Source organism: Barbus barbus, assembly GCF_936440315.1.
Source record: "Barbus barbus genome assembly, chromosome: 23".
NCBI classification, from domain to species: domain Eukaryota; kingdom Metazoa; phylum Chordata; class Actinopteri; order Cypriniformes; family Cyprinidae; genus Barbus; species Barbus barbus.
In genome coordinates this window covers 7447037-7468810 of record NC_136751.1, presented here as the reverse complement: position 1 = coordinate 7468810, position 21774 = coordinate 7447037, and the positions used below count along the sequence as shown (strand labels likewise).

The 21774-nt window shown below is 35.5% G+C and overlaps 1 protein-coding gene across 2 annotated transcripts in view; it reads right to left on the bottom strand.

Annotated features, from left to right (window-relative positions):
• Nucleotides 1-21461, bottom strand: part of dmxl2 (Dmx-like 2) — a 72881-nt gene extending 51420 nt beyond the window's left edge. For both annotated transcript variants that reach the window (XM_079373844.1, XM_079373843.1), the window contains exons 1-11: nucleotides 21088-21461; nucleotides 10593-10718; nucleotides 9799-9870; nucleotides 9487-9565; nucleotides 8898-9045; nucleotides 7966-8032; nucleotides 4502-4674; nucleotides 3545-3722; nucleotides 1697-1871; nucleotides 954-1157; nucleotides 189-451 (exon numbers count right to left, since the gene is read on the bottom strand). In XM_079373844.1, coding sequence (XP_079229970.1) covers nucleotides 189-451; nucleotides 954-1157; nucleotides 1697-1871; nucleotides 3545-3722; nucleotides 4502-4674; nucleotides 7966-8032; nucleotides 8898-9045; nucleotides 9487-9565; nucleotides 9799-9870; nucleotides 10593-10718; nucleotides 21088-21174 — 1572 coding nt within the window. In that variant the 5' untranslated portion in view covers nucleotides 21175-21461. The remainder of the gene's footprint in view (nucleotides 1-188; nucleotides 452-953; nucleotides 1158-1696; nucleotides 1872-3544; nucleotides 3723-4501; nucleotides 4675-7965; nucleotides 8033-8897; nucleotides 9046-9486; nucleotides 9566-9798; nucleotides 9871-10592; nucleotides 10719-21087) is intronic.
• Between the last annotated feature and the right edge of the window lie 313 nt (nucleotides 21462-21774).

The following is a 21774-nucleotide window of genomic DNA, read 5'->3' as shown; positions in this document are numbered from 1 at the left end:
AATAAATGAATTTTATTTTGTTTATCCGGGTAATTTGTAGCATAAGTGTATTACTGTATCAGCATAAGTTTTCAATGGCTGCTGCCAACAACTATAGAGCATAGGCTTGCCAATATTTCTGAACATGACACCATACCTCAAAACTATCATGACTCGTCATTACCATGATTTCTGAATGAGTATCTTACCTGAACCTGTCTGAAGATGCCAGGTATAAACTCATCCAGGTATTTGATGTGCCAGACAAGGAAGGATCCATCGTGTGGGTGAATAGTGAAGAGCATGTCTGGACTTTTGTTCCACTCCAGGATGAGAGTCTCCAGCTTCCGATCCAGCAAAACAGAGGGTAGAGGAACACTGCTGCTTGAACCTGGAGAAGAGGCCTTGGTGCTGCCCTCCTGATCTCCTTCCTCATGCTCTGAAGAGCCCTTATCAGACATCTCATCCAGATCTAAAAAAAAAAAAAAGAAACACAAAAGAGCACATTGTACAATATACTATAAATATGCAGATGAGAATCTGAAAGAAACAATAATGCCACGATTAAAAAACCCATACAGCATTCTTTGCAGCTTTTAGCCCATGTTTATGTCAGCTTTAAATGGATAGTTCACCCAAAAATTCAAATTCTGTCATAAATTACTCACCATGTCATTCCAAACCTGTGAGACCTTTGTTCATCTTCAGAACACAAATTACAATATTTGTTATGAAATCCGAGAGTTCTCTGACCCTGCATAGACAGCAATGCAACTGAAATGTTCCCAGGCCCAGAAATCACTGTGATATCACTGGTTCATCAAAAATATCTTAACTTGTGTTCTGAAGATGAACGAATCTTACGAGTTTGGAAGGACACAACGGTGAGTAATTAATGAGAAATTTTTATTTTTTGTTTGAACTATCCCTTTAAGTCTAATATATATGCTAACAGGTTTATAACAAGGTAATACCAAAGTCAAACTTGGCTGCCCCCTCCTGTTCAAAGTCGTCAGTGGTTTGCTCCAAGTGTTGTTCAGAAAGTTTGCGCAGCTGCTGCATGAACAGGTCCATGGAGGTGGTGAAGCTCAGATCTTTATTATTCAGCCAGTGAACCACAAACCCTCCGCTGACATCCTCAGAGAACAGGCCTGATCCAGCCAGCGCTACGGGGATATCTGATGACGGAAAGAAAGATCACCATATGTGGCTTACAAGGACTCTTTTTATTTTGAGATGATTACCTTCTAACTCCACCCATAAACTGCAAAAGAAAACTTTCTGTATTTTTTTTTTAAATAATAAGCAGTCAGATTTTTATCTTACTTTTTGGACAGAAAAACTCAGCAACTGCACTAAAATTGCACAGTTTGGGCCTCTGAAGAGCTTCCAATTGTATCACAAAAGTTTAAGAATTTACTATTACGTACTAGTTTAAGAGTTTACTAGACACAAAGTCTGATGCATCAAATATGATACTCAAAAAAAAAAAAAAACATGCAAATTTTTTTTATATTTTGTCTGAAGGTTCAATAAACTGTTCCATAAAAAAAAAATTATAATAATAAATACTTCATATGTCAGACGTAAAAAGGTTAAGCTGTTTATGAAGAATCTCTATGTAATTATATCTCTATGTAGTTATAGAATCTCTATCTCTATGCAAAATTGTGTTCTCATAAAACATGTAAACACAAGTAAGTGTGTGTATGTGCACCTGTGTTGGGATTGATACTGGCAGAGATGTGGAAGTGGCAGAGGGCGTTGGCGTGGTATGAGATGTGGCGGTGAGATTCGTGGGACCCCAGCTGGCTGGGTAGCAGCTCGGTGTGGGCCACCAGGGCGGACGATCTTCTGCGGCCCCTACGCAGGTGCTTGAGGTGGTGGATAGACTGAATGGAGACAGACAATTTTTACCATTGTAAATGCAATTCATGTTCAGCAGGCCAACAATGAAACGGAGTATAGTATTCTAAGCCCCAAAAACACACACTTGTCATGTGCGATTAAAGTTTTTCCCCTAAAATCATCTACGGATGGCACATCTACCATCTACATCTCCCATCTACAGATGACACATGGAGACAGATGAAAGTGTGCATCTTCAAGTTGCATTATTAATAAAAATACGCTTAGGATGTGACAACCATGCATGTTTGCTAAACTGAAAAACCAACAGCCTGTGATTTTATTACACAAATGTATACAAACTCACACAAAATTCTGTCTAAAATTGATTTGACAATATCCTAAAATCTAACATTAAAGAAATCAATTTATGCCAATTTATGTTTCTGCCAGTAGGTGCCTACCCTCCATACCCATTAAATACTGATGTTAACATAAGAAAAATGTGTAACTGGTGCCTTGCAGAAGCAAACGGGGTAAATAATGTGTTTTTACTTTCTTATAATAAAGTTAACTGCACATCATGTTATTTATTACTTATCAGAGCTGTTCAAACCAGAGAGTCCATTCATCATGCTTCTGTTTTTCCAATAAAACCACATAATCCACAAAAAGATGAAATCAACATATGCACAATTATATTAAATGAAGCCCATGCACATGTATATGTCTACGCAAACTGTAGATGGAGATTTACGGAGGAAATTAACCAAATATAATGCTTTTTTTTTTCTGACTTTGAATCACACTGCCATGTAAATACCCATGTGATGTAAAACTGCCCAAACACATAAGTTTTTGCATCTTTCAAAGATTACTGGCTGATTTTGGAAATGGGATGAATAAAACTCAGTTAACAAGCCACTATAACAAGGCATTTGTATTACTACCCAGCAGGACCCAATGTGAGCTCCAGCAGTCAGAAACATTCCCGAATCTCAATCGGCTTTTTAATTTGTTAAATTTAATGGAGAGTATCTCATGTTTTTCATCGTCAAGTTGCCCAATCAAGTTGATTAAAGACAAAAAAAATATTATTCATTATGCACTATATTCTGAGTGTTCTGAAATATTTCTACATATTTGTCTTATGTAGTACATTTGTGGTGCTTCTATTTGGTTGTTTTGCCCTGTTTGAAGCTTGATGATTTTAAATTGCTAACCAATTTGTGTACTGGCAGCAACATCTGATTTCATTAAAAAACTAAATGTATTGCTTGTTAGTTTTTGGTTTACATGGAGACAAAGGGTAGGCTGCTGCTTGTTAGCATACAGTTTTCACACATCCTACTGAAGATGACAACTGCTGAGGAGGAGATCTGTTGCAAAACATCCTTCAATACTTCTGCCATTCGACTATTTCAATATAATTTAGAAACAGACATTTATTTGCATTTCAGAGTGATTTCAGCCTTGATATCTAAGCAAATATGAAGGAACACACAAACAACAGTGTGATTATTTGATTAATTGCAGGCGCAATTAATCAAAGCAGAGGCTACAGAAATGGCTAATTTTGAAAAGTAACCCAGTTAACATGCATAACGCATTATTCTTTATTATGCCTTGACACCAATAATTTAGGGCTACGTAATGTAATTGTGTCTGTATGATTTCAGAATGCTGTTTATAAGCATGTGTGCTTTTGCATGCTGACCTCCAGAGCATGCTGTATCTTGTCTTTCTGACCAATGTTTGGCAGAGAGGAGCTAAAGCTGGTGCTGTTCTCTGAGATCTGCCCCCCCAACAGACTGTCCTCAGGCAAGAGGGTCTCACTCCACAGACGACAGATGCCATCCGCGCAGGACGTCAGTAACACGTTACACACAGAGCCCCTACGACATACACACACAATGAGAAATACACACAAACAAGGGTGGAATTCACAGTGTGACTTAAGGGTGGGCGTTAAGACTAAAATCTCAGCAGTGTTTCCTGCACTGCTAAATCTGCTACACTGCCTCGGCAAAAGAAATTGCAGATATGAGGTTGGAGTCAAAATTGAAATGGAATGAGGAATACTTAACTAATATCTGACTCACTAAAGTCTCGTCTCAAATCTGTTAAGATATTTGTTATTTTTTAAATGACTAAAATTTATAATTACATTATGAATGAAATATTTCAAACATTATATATTTTTTTACACCAAAATAGTAAAGATTTGAGTCCTTTTTATTTCACACTATCAACATATACTTCAAAACATTTTAGCAATTTTTTATGGAAGTTTGATCAAAATATATACATTTATTTTAAAGAATTGTCAATTATGGCACTGGATAATCTAGTTTTGGATAATTTGTTCTTTTAATTTTTTATGGATTTTACATAATGATCTGAATGATGAATGGTCTGTCTGGCATCAGTGCAAAAACAGCTTCAGCTTTAAACAAAAGTAAGATCACTGACTAAATGAACCACCTTTGAAGTCAATACATGCACAGCTGTTACTGTAAAATTCAACCCCCATGCATATACAGTATCTACCAAATGGTACAAATGGTGTAGCCGTGTATCTACTAGTTGAAACATTGCTACTATTGCATGATACATTCTGTCATAGCACCCACCCTAGTGTGAGTGAAAGAATCTGTGGATGTGTTTGACATACTTGGGCATATATTTACTGGTTTTCCTCCAGGAGAAGCCTGTGACTGTACGTGGATGCGCCAGATACACAAATGAGAAATTAACCGCTGGGATCTTTTTATCAGTCACGTCTGGCATCACCACTGCAGACTTCCATCCTGTGGTGGGATACCACACCTTCAGCAGGCAGTCATCCTGAGAGAGAGAGAAATAGTTGTGCCCCTATAATTTCACATTTTCACACTAGCTGATGTGCAAATTGCTTTTATTGTTCAGAGTATGAAAAAAGACTAAATGCAATACCATTTTCAAGAGAATCACATTTACGCCAATCAATATATTTGTACTCCAAAGAAGGACAGAATGTTTTTGGATGGACCAAACCTATATTGAGGCCACTGAGTAACTAATTATAAAGCCAAAAGTATACTTCCCTTGCCTTGTTTGTGTGCCGCTCTGGCTTAAGGCCAGTTTGTGTAACATCATTTTCATCAACAGCTCAGTACGCTGATGTACATGCACAGCTAGATTTTTTGAACGAACACACAACAGTGCATATGCAAGTGATTTTAGGGCTTGGAAAAAGAAGAAAAAAAAAGTATATCTGCAAGATTTGCTTTCACAGTCAATAGAACATACTTTGAAAAGGCTTGACCGCTGTTCTATTTCAGTAGGAATCCACACAATTGGAAATTTTGAGCTAGTGCAATATTAATATTTCCTCATGCAGATTTCACAAGATGTTCAAGTTGGTCATGCAGATTCCACGTGTTGACCAACAGAAAGCTGTTTGGTTTGAATGTGACTTCTGTGTGTGTCATGCTTCATGCGTTGCTACAGTGCAGACAATAGGCCTTTTTGACTCGCAAAAAAAAATAAAAAATAGTGAATGCACCTTTAAGTAGCCATGTAGTCGAATCTAACCAGTAGAATCACAGAAGCTCAGCTGTTTTAAAATGGCGTGGCTTTATTATAGTAGTCAACATTTGAAGTGGATCAAAAAAGTTCAAAGTTGTCCTAAGACAATAACGCATTTTGGTTTAAGGTTTTAGTACAACTTTGATCCACTTCAAATGTTGACTACTGTAGTAAACTGGCTGTACTACAATTTTTTTCTGAAAAGTATAGCATGTCACATTCTTTTCCACAGTAAATTTCAGTCCAGTTTATTTTAGTAGATATTATATAGGGCTGGGGAATAATTCAATATCAATATGTATCGCGATATAATTTTTTTCAATAACGGTGATATGATTTTTAAACACATTTCCGATATTTCGATATACCTTACCAGTGTTTCTCAAACATTGATTTATTTGTGGCGTTTGTTGAATAAACATGAGCAATACACGTTTCAAAATCAAAACGCGTGGCGGGTGTTTTATATGAATGTATCTCTGAAGGGAACCGACTGTCTTCAGAAAAGTTTCGATGACATTTTCATTTGATCTAATAAAGTTGTGTTCGGAGATGCTTTGATTACAGCCATTACCGGGGAAACCGCTAGTTCTGCTGCTCTCACAGCGCCTCCTGCTGGCAGAGAATCAGATTGCATTTTCAAGAATAAGCCTGTCTCAAGCAACATGCTTTTGTTGTCGCTAAATTTTTATTTTTGTATTTTTTTCTGCAGCAACTCAGAGCACTATTCATACTCTTTATCCTGGCTGAAGCACATTTGTTTCAATCTATAAGAACAATCAGCCTACAGTAAGGTTAACGTTTTTTTTTTTGTGTTTTTTTTAAGAATTCTCATCTGTTCACCGAGCCTGCATTTATTTGATCCAAAGTACAGCAAAAACATTCAAATTTAAATATTTTTACTATTTAAAATAACTGTTTTCTGTTTGAATATATTTTAAAATGTGAAAATTTTATATTAAAAAGCTGAATTTTCAACATCATTACTCCAGTCTTTAGTGTCAAATTATCCTTCAGAAATCACTCTAATATGCTGATTTGCTTATCAATATTTAAAACAGTTGAGTACATATTTTTCAGGATTCTTTGAACAGAAAAACCCAAAGATCAGCATTTATCTGAAATAAAAAGATTTTGTTACATTTATACACTATTCCATTCAAAACCTTAGAGTCAATATAATTTATTTAAATTTTTATTTTTTTGGAAAGAAATTATATAAAATTAATACTTTTATTTAGCAAGGATGCTTTAAATTGATCAAAAGTGATTGATAAAGACATTTACAATGTTACAAAAGATTTGTATTTCAGATAAATGCTTTTTTTTTTAAAAATCTAACATTTATTATAATGTTTTTTGAGCAGTATATCAGAATATTAGAATGATTTCTCATGTGACTGGAGTAATTATGCTAAAAATTAAGCTTTGAAATCACAGGAATAAATTACATTTTAAAATATTTTAAAAAAGAAAACCGTTATTTTAAATAGCAAAAATATTTCAAAATGTTACTGGTTGCTGTATTTTGAATCAAATAAATGCAGGCTTGGTGAGCAGAAGAGAATTCTTTAAAAAAACATAAAAAAATCATACTGTTCAAAAACGTTTGACCGGTAATGTATGTTAGCCTATAGATTGAAGTTAAAGATAGTAATATTAATAAGGGGAGTCTGAGATGTTTATTTGACAGTGATTTCACATTTCTTGTTTGTATGAAGGCTAAATACAAAAAATAAAAGGTGAACATTATTTATTTGTGCGTTTTTCTTTTTTTTTTATATAAAATATATAGTTTTATAGGAGGAGGTTTCGTAGACTTGGCAAATTTATTTTTCATAAGTTTGTAGGTACAGACATCTGTTGCGGCCATTCTTGGCAGTTTTTAAATAGAGTTCATATCGATATCGGAATTATATCGTATCGACCGAAATTAAGAAATATATCGTGACATAAATGTTGGCCATATCGTCCAGCCCTTGGTTCACAACAGTCCTTTTACTTCAGTAAAACATTTAGTTAAGTCTTTAAGTATTTTTTTATTTTTTATGTTGTTTCATAGTTTTATTAGTTGCATCTCAAATTATCGGTTCAAATACTCTTTGATGCTGATGCCTTTTTAATCCGCAATTGTCTTGAAGCTATAAAATACTGCTAGGATAAAAGATATTACCCCCTTAAATAGCTTACCTTAACCTTACATAATATAACCTTGCCTTAAATGACATAGATCGGTTAGCTAATAGATTGTACAGTAGCTAACTACTAGTTTAAAAGGATAGCTTTACTGTTATTTAACTAATTTGAAGCCATAGCTTCCTGTGCTACTCATATTCATTCCCAAATACAAAATGGATCTATGTTCATAGGGGAACCAGACGATTTCTTATTTCACACATCACAACGGTAAAGGTTTCTGTACGGGACAGGACTAGTGTGTAGTACTTATAATTAGCAACACTTATATTTATAGATTATATTATTTTACTTATTTATTGCTTATATAACATGAAGAGTGTGTGTGTGTGTGTGTGTGTGTGTGTGTGTGGGGGGGGGGGGGGGGGTTACCTTTCCAGCTGTGGCAAAATATTCTCCATCTGGAGACCACTGAGTAATATGAACAGCAGCAGCAGTCCTGACATAAAACACACGTGAAGCAGAGCAATTTACACCCACACAAATGCAGGTAAAAATTCTGGGCACATAGTGAAGTATATTTCATAAAGGGCCCACATAAAGGGTGTTTTGAAGACCCATATTACACCTTTGAAAATCCACATTGCACATAGTGAGGTATATTTCATATAGGGCCCACATAAAGGGTGTTTTGAAGAAGCACATTACACCTGCATAAAATTCTTTCACGTTTTCACATAAAAAAAAATTTATAAATAAAAAAATTCAAATTTTACTACTTAAATTTACAATTACTTTTTAAAATTGTTTTAATTATCAATCATTATGTCAGTCACAATTTTTGAATTTGATGTTTTTTATTTTCTATTTGTTTTCATTTTCTACCCTCGCTAACTATAACCATGCATTAATAATAATAATCGTTTAAATTCTAAGATAACAGCACCCCGATAATGAACACTTAAATCCATCCAGCCTTAAAAGACACACTGCAGTGAAGCTGAAAGTCAAATGCTAATAATGTTAAAACAATATATAATACACAATATAATATTCATAATATTAAAGTGTTTTATTTTGATATTTTGTTGATTTAATTAATTATAAAATTTGTACACCCTTTCAATTAGCGATTTCAAACACCCTGCAGTCCCCTCGCAAACTCCAGCTTGAGAAAACCTTGGGCAATATTATACCTACATACTACATAATATTCTTATTTAAGAAGAGTAAAATCCATCTTTTTCCATTATACAGCCCATTTAAATAATCAAATGTGCTTTAACGTTCAGTAAATCAGACAAGTGACATTAAAGATTTAGTATGCAGACAGAAGTGTGGTTAAGATCTTAAGCTGCACTCACTTGCACTGCCAGACACATTTCCAGTCGTTGAGCATGAGCTCATGAGCTCGGTCATCATTCAGCTGACTGTCCTCTTCCTCTATCAGCGTGTCACTGGTTGGAGGAGCCCACAGCTGCAAACGCTCAGTCGCCGCCAAGATACGATTGCCTACATGACAAACAGATGTAATTAATATTACACACATATACATTTAATGTTGCCATACACATAATAAAAGTTTTGGGTGCACTTGTATTGTTATATATTATTAATATCATCATTACTATTAATATTTCCCTCATTTTATAATAAAATGGAAGTTATCAGAATTATAAAATACACAAATTGAAGTTTGGTGATTATTTTTATTATGCTTAGTCACTGCGTTATTATGCAGTAACCAATCTAACAAACCTGCACCATTTACCATTTCAAATCTCATGTTTTATTCTGTTTATTCAAACATAAATAATTGATTGAGTTTGCACTCAAGTCAGAGAAATATCTCCTAAATGTATTATTTAATCAGAAGGCCCAAACAGAGTTGAAAAAGGGAGCTACTGAAAGCATTTAGTTCATTCACTGACAAAGTGTATACTTCAAACAAACCTTGCGGGTCCCAAGCCAGATTGTAGGTTATAGCACTGAGAAAGAACTGACCAGTCTTCTGCCATTGGTAATTCAGGTGCTTTAAAAAAAAATGTAAAGAATTCAAATAAATATTTTTTACTCTAAATAATTACATTGCATGTATTACATGTAATAAAGACTTTTTTTGGTCAAACATGACTCTCAGGAAAAATATAGGAAAATATAGAAAGCATATATTTGGGTAAATTACTAAAGATGTCAAAATGTCCATAGAATTCATTATTATCACTCTCTGAAAGAAGATCCACTGTCCTCCAGTGCAAAACTCACCTTGTGACGCTTGTTTGGGTTGGAAGCTATTGGTTCGAAAATACAAACGGTATTTCCATAAGATGCAGCGATCTAAAAAAAAGACAAGTATTTACAAATTATTTATAATTACCATAATAATAAAAGAGCAGTTCCACCATTAGCAAAGAGAAACTGTGAACACAAAACCCAGTCAGTGCAGATAACTGGATATTTGTTCATTTATCCGTGTTTGTACTCTGTCAGGAGTGAGTTGTGGCTTATCAGATACACAGCAGAATGTTGCTGAAAAAGACATTTTTTTATATGTTTTGCTGCATTTCACTCTTTTATCCCAGCCTTCAAATCAATTTGCAAGCTTGATTCCCCCAACACGTGTGGTGCTCTCCATTGCTCTTTTAGATTAATCACTCCAACCAGCCACAACAGGACTTTCTTCTTGTCCATCCAAGAACAGATGGCCAAAGTGCAACTCCACTGGGTAAAGCTAATGATGCAGCAATTAAATGAGAGCAATCTGTACAACACTGCACAATTTACATTAATATTTACACACACACACACAAAAGGAAAACATAAAATGTTAATTACCGATTTACATGTTTGTTAATTGGCTGGCTAACAATTTCAATTTGGCCAAATCTGATATTTTGGTTTAGAAATGTCTGTTCTAGTCAATAACTGCCCACTGCTCATGTTACTATTTGACTAGGATGGATTACTTTTGTTATAGTATTCCACATTTGTTCAGTGTTTTGTATTAAATGTCTGCTATAAGCATTAATGTAAATATAAGAAGTGTAGTATGGTCTTACCCGGCCAAGTTGCTGAGAGCACTCCACACAGCCCACCTGGATGTTTCCATTCTGAGCTCCGGGAATAATTTGAACACACTCAAAATCACTTGCAAGGATCACGATATCACAGCCTGAGCCATAGGCCTAAAGAAACAGATATCACTCAGTTAAACTCTGCCATTTCTTACAACTAATTTAACACATTACAATACAGATTTCAAAAAGTCAAGCAAACACAATGGTGCACTTCAACAAGACGTTCCACATTTATTAGTCATTCAGATTATGCTTCTACAAGCATGCAATTAAATTTACTGATTTACATCTCCATAATTTATTAAGACTGTACCAACAATATAAGATTGATATATGACTATAAACAATGGTATAATTATATATAGACTTGCGCATGAACAGTACTGATTTTCTTCAGCAAATAAACATGAATCATAGAATGGTTTTTGAAGTATCATGTGACACTGAAGACTGGAGTAACGACTGCTGAAAATTCAGCTTTGCTATCACAGGAAATAAATAAATAAATATTAATATTATTATATTTCGGTTACTCATCTTACTATTACTAAAACAACACAGAAAAGAAAAAAAACCTTAGCAACCCCAAACTTCCCTGACTGGGAATCAATCAAAACAAACAAACAAACAAAAGAAAAACAGGGAATTCTCTCTTCCTTATTTTGTAGTTTATTATTATTATTATTATGTCCCTTTCAACGTTCACTGTCGCATTTTTATGTTTCTATACTGGCTGCAGTTTAAAAGAAACTGCTTTGGCAATGAAGCAATGTGTGTCATAACTGAACTGAGAAAGAGTAACGATTTAGAAGGAGCATATTTACACACCGACATAACATTTATTTACATTGATACTGTATAATTAACCTCAAAAAATTATTTTGAACGTGTAGCAGAAAAGTAGGAAATCTTTGGGACATACTTCTTCATAACTGTGTCTTTAAATGTACTCTGTTGCTTAGTTACACACATCCCATCACACTTTAAACTGCCCTGTTGATCATCTTGTCACATCCTTCGCACTTTTTAGGGGAAGTCGTGGCCTAATGGTTAGAGAGTCGGACTCGTAATCGAAAGGTTGCGGGTTCGAGTCCCCGGCCGGCAGGAATTGTAGGTGGGGGGAGTGAATGTCCAGCGCATACCACGACTGAGGTGCCCTTGAGCAAGGCACCGAACCCCCAACTGCTCCCCGGGCGCTGCAGCATGGCTGCCCACTGCTCCAGGTGCGTGTTCACGGTGTGTGTGTGTGTGTGTGTGTGTGTGTGTGTGTGTGTGTGTGTGTGCGCGTGCGCATTTGTTCACTACTCACTGCTGTGTGTGTGCACTTGGATGGGTTAAACGCAGAGCACCAATTTCGAGTATGAGTATGACATACTTGACAATACGTCACGACTTTTTACTTTACAATTCACAATGTTGTTGTAAAAATACAAAATTACAGAGTTAAACAACAGCAAAAAGAGTGTAATGCTCTACATAGAGTGGGGAAGTAAACACACACACACACACACACACACACAGTGTCGGACTCTAAACAGATGTGCCCATTTGATGAGCTAAATATGCTTACTGATGCATCCTGTTTTTCCTGGGTTACATTTCCTCCTGGCACTGATCTACTGCACATGCTCCATTCAGCATTTTTAGTCATGTTTCAAATAGCACAATACTGCTCATAATGGTATTTGAGAAATTTAGAAATGGTTCTATACATGAAATATCTCGATGATTGGCTACATGCCAAAACGGACAGGGCACAACAAAGCACACTACCCTGATTAGCGTGACCCATAAGGCAATGCACTCAGCATTCTATGTCTGATGTGACAACTGTTGCATCACAATTCATCTGCTTATACTAATAACCTCAAAAAACTATTTTGAACGTGTAGCAGAAAAGTAGGAAACCTTTGGGACATACTTCTTCATAACTGTGTCTTTAAATGTACTCTGTTGCTTAGTTACACACATCCCATCACACTTTAAACTGCCCTGTTGATCATCTTGTCACATCCTTCGCACTTTATTTCATTTATCTTCCTACCATATTGGAGAGAAATGAAGAGGCATGTTAATCTGCCACTAGTGAGTTTTTCATGCCAATAACTCTCCTGATGTGACTGCATAACGAAAGTTAATGACCAAACCTATCGTTATAAAAGTTCATAATATTGCTGCAGATGAAATATAATGTGGATAACATTAACTATATTTTTTTCAGCATGTTAAATACTGATTATTAATCATGCAAACCCCTTTGTCTAAATGCCTCTTCTGAACCGACGGCTTCATATATCCTCCATGTTTGTAGTTTTTTAACACTTCTTATTTCTGTTTGTAATCTGAATCGAATCCACATCCAACATTCAATAGGTTGTAGGCAATATTAGTCAGAGTGTGCATGGATATATGTACTTTGAATTTTCACTAGAAATAGTAAACCATCCAGGTACTTTTGGGATACCCATTTAACAAATTTGGGACACACTATTTATACGTTTAAATTAATGCTATCAAACAATTAATCGCATCCAAAATAAACGTTTTTGTTTACATAATATACATGTGTGTACTGTGTATATTTATTATGTATATATAAATACACATTCATACAGTATATACAATATTTTGAAAATATTAACATGTATTTACATGTATATATATATATATATAATTTATATATATATATATAATTTATATATATATATATATATATATATATATATATATATATATATATATATATATATATATATATAATATACAAATATAAAATTTTTCTTAAATATCTACATGCATGTGTGTAAATATAAACATATTAAATATACACAGTACACACGCATATATTATGTACATAAAAACTTTTATTTTGGATGCGATTAATTGTTTGACAGCACTAGTTTAAATATCATTTAAGATGGACAGTTGGCACAACTGCAAATTGGCACACAGCAAATGTGTTTACATTTTAATTTGTTCAAAGTTTTAAACCACAAAATACTTTTTTAGATTATATAAATGGATGTACTCGCTAACGTAACAAGGCTAGGTGACCATGTGTACCATACTACTCATGGAAACATTTATTATTACGGTGTACCATTCAATTTTTTAAAGTGCTCCTATTATTGATTTTTAAAAATGACGTTTCATGCAGAGTGTAACACAGCTCTAAGTGAATGAAAGCATCCTGATATTGATATTGTCTCTCAAAAGAAAGAGTCGACTCTGAATCATTTAAACGAGTCATTTTTAAAACGAATACCAAGCCGCTTCATGTTGATGTCAACATGAAACATTAGCATACTGCCCGCCCACTTGTTGCACACGCAGACCTGGGAAAACTTGATTTTCACGTTGGTCTGAATGAAAATGCAAATTCATTCTTTGACACTAGGTGCTGCTTAAATAGCCGTTTCCCCGGTAACGCTGCACACAAAGCAGCACTGCCCTCACAAACGCTGCTTTAGCAAGCATTACAGGCATGATGAAATGGAAATGAAATCAACCAATCACTGCAGATTAGCATCACGCAAAGGAGCGATTTGGAAAAATTAATCATTGAGCGAATTGTTTGGGAGTCGTTGAGCAAATAAGGTTAAAATAAACGCATATAATAAGACAATGAAAGTGTTTGTTGACCTTGCATGGGGACTCCAGAAACCAAAATATGAACCTTTCATAACCCATAATAGGGGCACTTTAAAATAAAACAATGTTCACTATACAGTATATACTATACGGTATGTAGAAAACGTACATAAATTCAATATTGAACAATGCCTTATTCTGTATTCTATATACTTCAGCATTGATGCCGTGGTACATTGTGAACATCCACACACACACACACAGGTTGCCACAAGCCATTAATCAGTCCAGACTGAAGAGGCAAATGCTGCACCTGTTGTTCTGAGCAGTGTGTCTGTCTGTGTGTGTGTGTGTGTGTGTGTGTGTGTTCTCATCAACTCTATGACTTATTAATGGGAAGAGAGCACAGAGGCACTGAAAGCAAACAAGCTCAAAATGACACTCATCTCCATTATAGACTCCACTGGGCAAACACACACACACACACACATTACTATGAGGTGTGCATCAGGGCTTGACACTTACCTTTTCACCAAGGAGCACATGTGCTCCTAAGTCAAAAAATTTAGGAGCGCATTAAAAAAATTTAGGGGCGCAATGCAAATTTTTCAAATGAGGTGTTTTAGCTGAATAAGGGGATACAAAGAGATTTACAATCACAATTATTTAATTTATCAGAATACAGAAAGTACACAAGGTTCTTAAATAATTTTACTTCAGACACTATTTAATAGGCTAATTATGTAATTAGTTATAATCCTATTCAACTGTGTCGGTATAAAATTTTCACAATAATCATTGAAGCTTTTGTCACGGTATATGTTTTTGTTTATAAATCACAATATATAATTTCTAAGTGAAAAAAAGTGTTGTCCTCCTAACAAGTGGATGGGCCATGTTTTAGCTTAGAAACAATGTTTGAAAATAAATAGCTCATTAAGTAAGAATTATTTGATGCTATTGTGAAGACTAAAGCGAATATAAATATCTAAATGACTGTGAGTGTGAAACATTATTTACACAGTTTTAGGAAAGTAGCGCAGCTGATTTGTTTACTGGGTTACCGGGGTAACGGCAGCGGCAGCGCCCTCTAGTGGCGAATGTGCGTCATTCAGCGCGTCTTCACTTTAACTCGCTCCGCTTTTCTTCTCATCTGTGCTCATTTAAATTAAACCGTTGCCTTTTTAAAGTTCTAAAGTAATCATATGAGGCTGCATCGCAATTTTTTCCATAAATAAACAGAATAAATTAATACGTTTGTTATAGGCTACTGTATAAGTTATGCTGTTTTGTATTCGCACTTGTGCTCCTAAATACATTTTCCAGTTCGCACACATCTATTTTTAGTCGCAAATGCGAGTGAAATGCTCGCACTGTGGAGCCCTGTGCATACACAGAAGACAGACAAATTATAACGCTATATGAATGCACAATTCCAATAAGATTTCACTATTAATCAGTTTTCTAAATTGGTTGTCTTAACAAATATTGTTGTTACAGCTGTTTGTATTTTATAATTGTTTATTTTGTACTGTTCTTGTTAAAACGGTCTAATCAGTTAATTCATTCATCACACAATTTCAATATTTACCATGATATTCACTTCATACCTTAAATGGGGAATGACATGCATTCTACATGTTTGTTAGAATTCAAGAATGATTGTAAACATTTGTTTGCTTCCAAGTAAACTCAAAAGAGTAAGCTAGTTTTTCATGAAATGGGTTTTATTTTCCCCTAATTCTGTTTTTCTAATTCGATTTATTTATTTTGGATTCTGTGATGCAAATTCATCATCAAAATGGTGTTTAATGAAATGAATCCATATACATGTAACATTATTTTTTTGTCAAAGAAGGTGCTGCACAACAGAACTTGCATACTATTAATTAAAACATAGATTAAAAAAAAATGCCTTTATATTTAAATAATATTAATAATAATAATAATAATAATAATAATAAGTCAATGTAGGTTTTAATATTGTATTAATAGTAGTAGTATCAGTTTGAAACATTCATTTTACTAGACATAGGCCTATACTGTTTGTCTGTCATAATTTGTTAAAGTTAAACACAAATTCTCAGTTTAGTCAAGTGTGCCATGCATGCTTGAGTATGTTTAGCTAGTAGACGTTACTGCGCAGCTCATTCGCTCCGAGACAAACCATGCAGACTTCTCATTTAAGCAGCATTCACAGACATTATTCCATATTGCAATCTGAATTTGGTTCACTGGACAGTTTCAGAGCTTTACATTTTTGAGTTCAAAACCTTTCAAATGTCAATGATATTCCACATTATACAGTAAATTCCGTTTATATGATTGGAAGCATGCAATTCTGTCTGTGTTTTCCACTTCTCTCTCTTTGTCAGCAGACACCATGTGAATGACACAGGCGAAGCAGTCATGAGAACTAATTGCTCACTTTAATTGAACTCACTTTTAATGAACATATCACATAAAATGTGTCACCAAATTTCACATACAACACACTTTCATTTTTAGTGGCAAGTACCCGATCATCTATATCTATCTATCTATCTATCTATCTATATATATGTTTACCTGTATCATTTCAGACAGTGTATGTGTGTTCAGTGCAGTAGACTATCATTCATGTCCCTCTGCACTCTGAGACTGAATACGACTTGAGCAAGACATCATTCATCAATCTCAGAGAACATGATCCTCTGGGAGAAGACAACTCAAATCATCCTGCCCGATTCGGCTCTGCGTGCCTGTCAGCATTCGTGATCCGACATGTGTGCAGTGATTGTAATAGCCTTCAGAGATCAAGACTAGTCCCACCGAACGGTTTAAGCTCATAAAGGGCTATTCCACAGAATGTTAAGCAGCTACTGACAATCATTACCTGCACTGTTTAAATACTAAAAGACCTTTACATTAGTAAAGTATCAGCTTTAGTACACCCTATACTGAGCTCAGATAGCTCCTCTGTCTCCAAACAAGAGCAGATAAACGAACACTGACAGGACTGCTCTTTTTCTGGTTATGCACTACAAACAACATTTATGTTGGTTCAATTTGTTCTAGGAGGTGCTTTATGGTGGTACCTACAACTTCATGTGTCTTCCTAGTATCAACAAACCAAACTAACCAGGCTTTTTTTTTTTTTTTGCTTTACTACAAGTGAAACTGAAAGACAGGCTTGGTATTTATTTATTTTTTATATATATATACACATACACAGGAGACACAAATCTAAATTATTTGTAACTTGCCACAGATGCCATAAATTAACACTACATTGAAAATAATCAGGAATTTTCCTTTAACCAATAGTTGTGCAAAACAGATTTCTACCATTATTTGTGGCTCTAAGGAAGGACAATCCTCACTGATTCTTGGATGTCCAACAAGCACATTTGAGTTTTCTTTTAGCATATTTAATCTCCAATGATCAATATGTGAATAAAAGCCTAAATTAACTCTAGAAAACCTTCTGTATCCTTTTGAGAAACAAATTTCTAAAGCCTGTAAATTATCAACATGGTCAAAACCTTCAGTATAATATCACTTTTAGGCCTTTTAGTATAATTGTAAAAGTGTCCATCTTCAAGTCATGGTAACCATTTCATGTAAAATATTCACTTTTTCATCAAGTAAACATAATACAGTTTATATTTTTAGAAATATTTCAAGATGAACACTTACTGTACTGAAGCAACTAACATGATTACACATGAAAATACAATTTCTGGGAAAAATCATGTTCACATGTGAGTATACATCAGGCTTAGGAGGAGTAACGTTCATCTACACATCTCTCAATCATCCTCATATTGCACTGCATTATATGCCCCCCACACAAATAAAAACTACAGAGCTTTGATCATAAAACAAAGCATTTAAATATCATCTTACCAAGACATACTGTATTATTGGGATATATAGAGTGACACTGAAAACTGATATTTATATGCATTTTATGCAAGTAGACTGCATTATTGTTGTAAAGATGTCATTGAGTTACAATTTATAATTTAACTGCACACCCTGTATAAAATTGAGATTTTTTTTTTTTTTAAGGGTAACATGAGGTCATTGATGACAGAATTTTCATTTTGGGAAACTATTCCTTCAACAGACCACTGACAAGCGTAACGCTGCTCATATCCATCACTAAGTTGCTTGTCTAAAGAACCCGGAAGCACAGCTGCTTGTTATGTGACGCATCATAAGCTCGGTGATAAACATCAGCTCGTTTACTAGCAGGCATGAGCCATATTTTTGCATATTACATATTCCAAGAGTCTCTGAATGTCGCAGCTATTGATGAAATGATATTCCTGTGAGGTTAAAGCACCCAAATAAAACCCAAAGGCATTGAAATCCTCTGGTGCTATGATCCACCCTCCACTCCCGCTGGCTAATAATCCCAGCAGGCCCAGGATGAGGCGTCTGCAGGAGTGAAAGTCTGTGTCAGCCTTGAGTATGGCGTGACCGTAACAGATTCAGACACGCTGTGCTGGGGTGTATTTTTATGCCATGTCCAATGACAGCAAGCATTCCCTCACAAACACACACTACAACCCACCACTCCACGAGCCCAAAAACCCGATAAACTAAATATGTTCCTCCTTTGGCAGTCTGTGGGTTTGCTGTATTGTGTTGAACTGTCACGTTGATGTGGTAAGCAGGAAGCAAAAAAGCAAAAGGCTTGACACCCAGAAAGTGAGACTGACAGCTCTCACAAACCCAATGCTGAGTCTTCTAAAACTATTTAGCTATCAAATGCTTTACTAAAATGAAATTATAATATAATGTTTTTAAAAACTTTTAGTATGGGAAATTTTCTTAGCAAAAAATGGCATGATGATGAATTAATTAATTGCATATACATCACGGATCAAATGTTTGGAATAATTCAGATTACTCAGCGTTTCTGATAGAGGTCTCTTATGCTCAGTATGACTGCATTTATTTGATAAACAACACAGTAAAAGAGTGATATTCTGAAGTGTTATACTTAAAAAACAACTGTTTTCTATTTGGATATGAAAAGCTGATTTTTCAGCAGGCATTACTTTGGTCTTCAGTGACACGTGATCCTTTATATATTAAAAAAAAAAATACAATAAAAAAAAAAAAAATGTAAACCTGTTTTTGCTGCTTAATATTTTAATGGAAATTGTGACATAATAATTTGATTTTATATTCAGAAAAATGTTTAAAAACAACTAGCTCTGTCAACACTACAGCAAAAATACTGACAATATCTAGACCCACTTTATACTAAGTGTCTTTAATTACTATGTACTTAGTTTTAAATTAATCATTTGATAAAATACACTTATTGGGTACATGTTGTTATACTGTAGTCCTACTTATATTTGAAAAAATACTGACCTGTAATTAATTTCTGTAATTACACTGTTGACCCTATACCTCTACCCCTTAAACGTAACCTGACCACCAAACCATCCCTAACCTTACCTGTGTCCCACCTCAAGAGCAGCAAAGTGTTTTGAAATTCAACATGAACACAACAGGTATATTGTATATAACAATTCATTATTTTATTATTAAGTATATTGTATTTAAAGACTCCAAATATAAAGTGAGACAAAATATCTTATATATAATATGGTTTGGGGGGGGGGGCTTTAAATATTGTGTTGGACAACAAGCGGCTTTCAAAATTAAAAAGGTTGACAACAACATCACTCAACAACAACAATTCATCAGCAGCTCTTGCGCAAGCCAACAACAATCATTTCCAAAGAGAAACTGATACTGTCAGCACTGACCTAATCATGTGAAAGCTCACGTCTGGACTTTCTGATAGAGAACCAGAGAAATATACAGACTGCATCAGAGTTTCAGTTCTGGTTTCTGCTCTGTGCTATGACTGTCAGACAAATCAAAGCGCACAGCAGAGCACCTTCCCTTAAAAAGGCACAGCTTGATTCTTTCAAAAACACGATTGTCTACCCAACATCATTTGACAGCAGATATTTATGAGCAGCCAGTAATATTCCAACACTGATCACCGCAGTCTTCACGATGGGCTCAATCAGACTGAAATGGTGAGGGAGGAATGCTGCCAAACAGCTTGCTGAATCACATTGCTGTTAGAAATTCAGCATGTTATAGTTATATAAATGCCAAAAAAAAAAAAAACACTGTAATGCATTTGGTACTGATTGCCTTTTTAGTATCATACTGTAGCTATAAACATGCACTGTTTATACAACTCCCTTGTGCACGCATATTAGTTACATATTTGTGATTTTGCATTCACTATACCTTTAAGCGACACTTTTTGATGTAGGCCTACTTGTGCAAATAGGGGCTCTGAATTAACCATTCTGAATACAGTGCACTACGCACAACTTACAGTGATTAGATCTTTAGATTAGAGACTCTGGACTGTCAACTGTGTGCACAGCTGATGGGCCCAGCATCCAACCACAATGGCAGTGTCTCATAATAACCTATTAAGACAATCCCCGTGGCCTGCTGCCTTTCTGGGCATCACAATACATGTCATCTGCTGTAGGTACTAGTTACAACCAATATCAACCTTCAAGCTCCATGTTATAGTGAGTGAGCGTTGCAACCGGCATAGCATGTCATACAATCATGCATGTTTTTTGCACACCGCAGGGGTGTGTGTGTGTGTGTGTGTGTGTGTGTGTGTGTGTGTATGCGCGCGCGTGCTACTGATCTGCAGGGACACACACACCGCAGATAACCTTGAGGATGACAGATGGCACACTGAACCCATACACGCATAATGAGGATGATGATGGTGATGATGATGATGCCCACAGGCTGCACGCGCACGCGTCACGCTTGATCATCGATCACGCACAGGCGTAAAATAACGCGCCGCCGCGCAGGTTTATTTCTCACTCACCGTGAACGGGACGTCGTGGACGCTTCCCACGGAGTAGCAGCAGTCCCCTGGGTTAACAGCCCCCGTCAGCACCTGGTGCAGATGCATTTTTTTTTTTGTTCACGCCGATGTTGAATTATTTACAGCAGCGACGCTCGGTTTCTCTCCGGGAATCCCATCCGACAGCGTCCGGCCTCATCCGTCTCTAAACACCCGTGCGCTTAAACACACACGGGCTCTGCTGAAATATGTGTTCCGGTGTCCGATTTCCCACATAGAATGGTTAAAATCGCTCGTGTCGCGTCGCTGTCAACATTAACGACCGGATTATACGTTTCTCCTCCCGCTGCTGCTGCTGCTGAGACTGGAGCGCGCGGCACGATCACCGCAGCGGCGCTCGTGCTCTCAGTGCGCGCGACCTAATGACAGCGACGGTGTAGATATACACCAACTAGATGCGCTTTCTAAGCCAAGCCAAAACTCCCAATATAAATATTTTTGACAAAGTTAAAATTGTTATAAATAAATAAATAAATAAGACGTGTTTCTTTGTTTCAGATTATTAAAGAGTAAACTAATGAGGATAATATAATTGTATTTATTTAATCTTTCCTAAATTATACATCCATGAAAGTAGTAAGCCCAACTTGGCAGTATTTATTTATTTGTTTGTTTGTTTGTTTATTATTATATTATTATTAATTAATT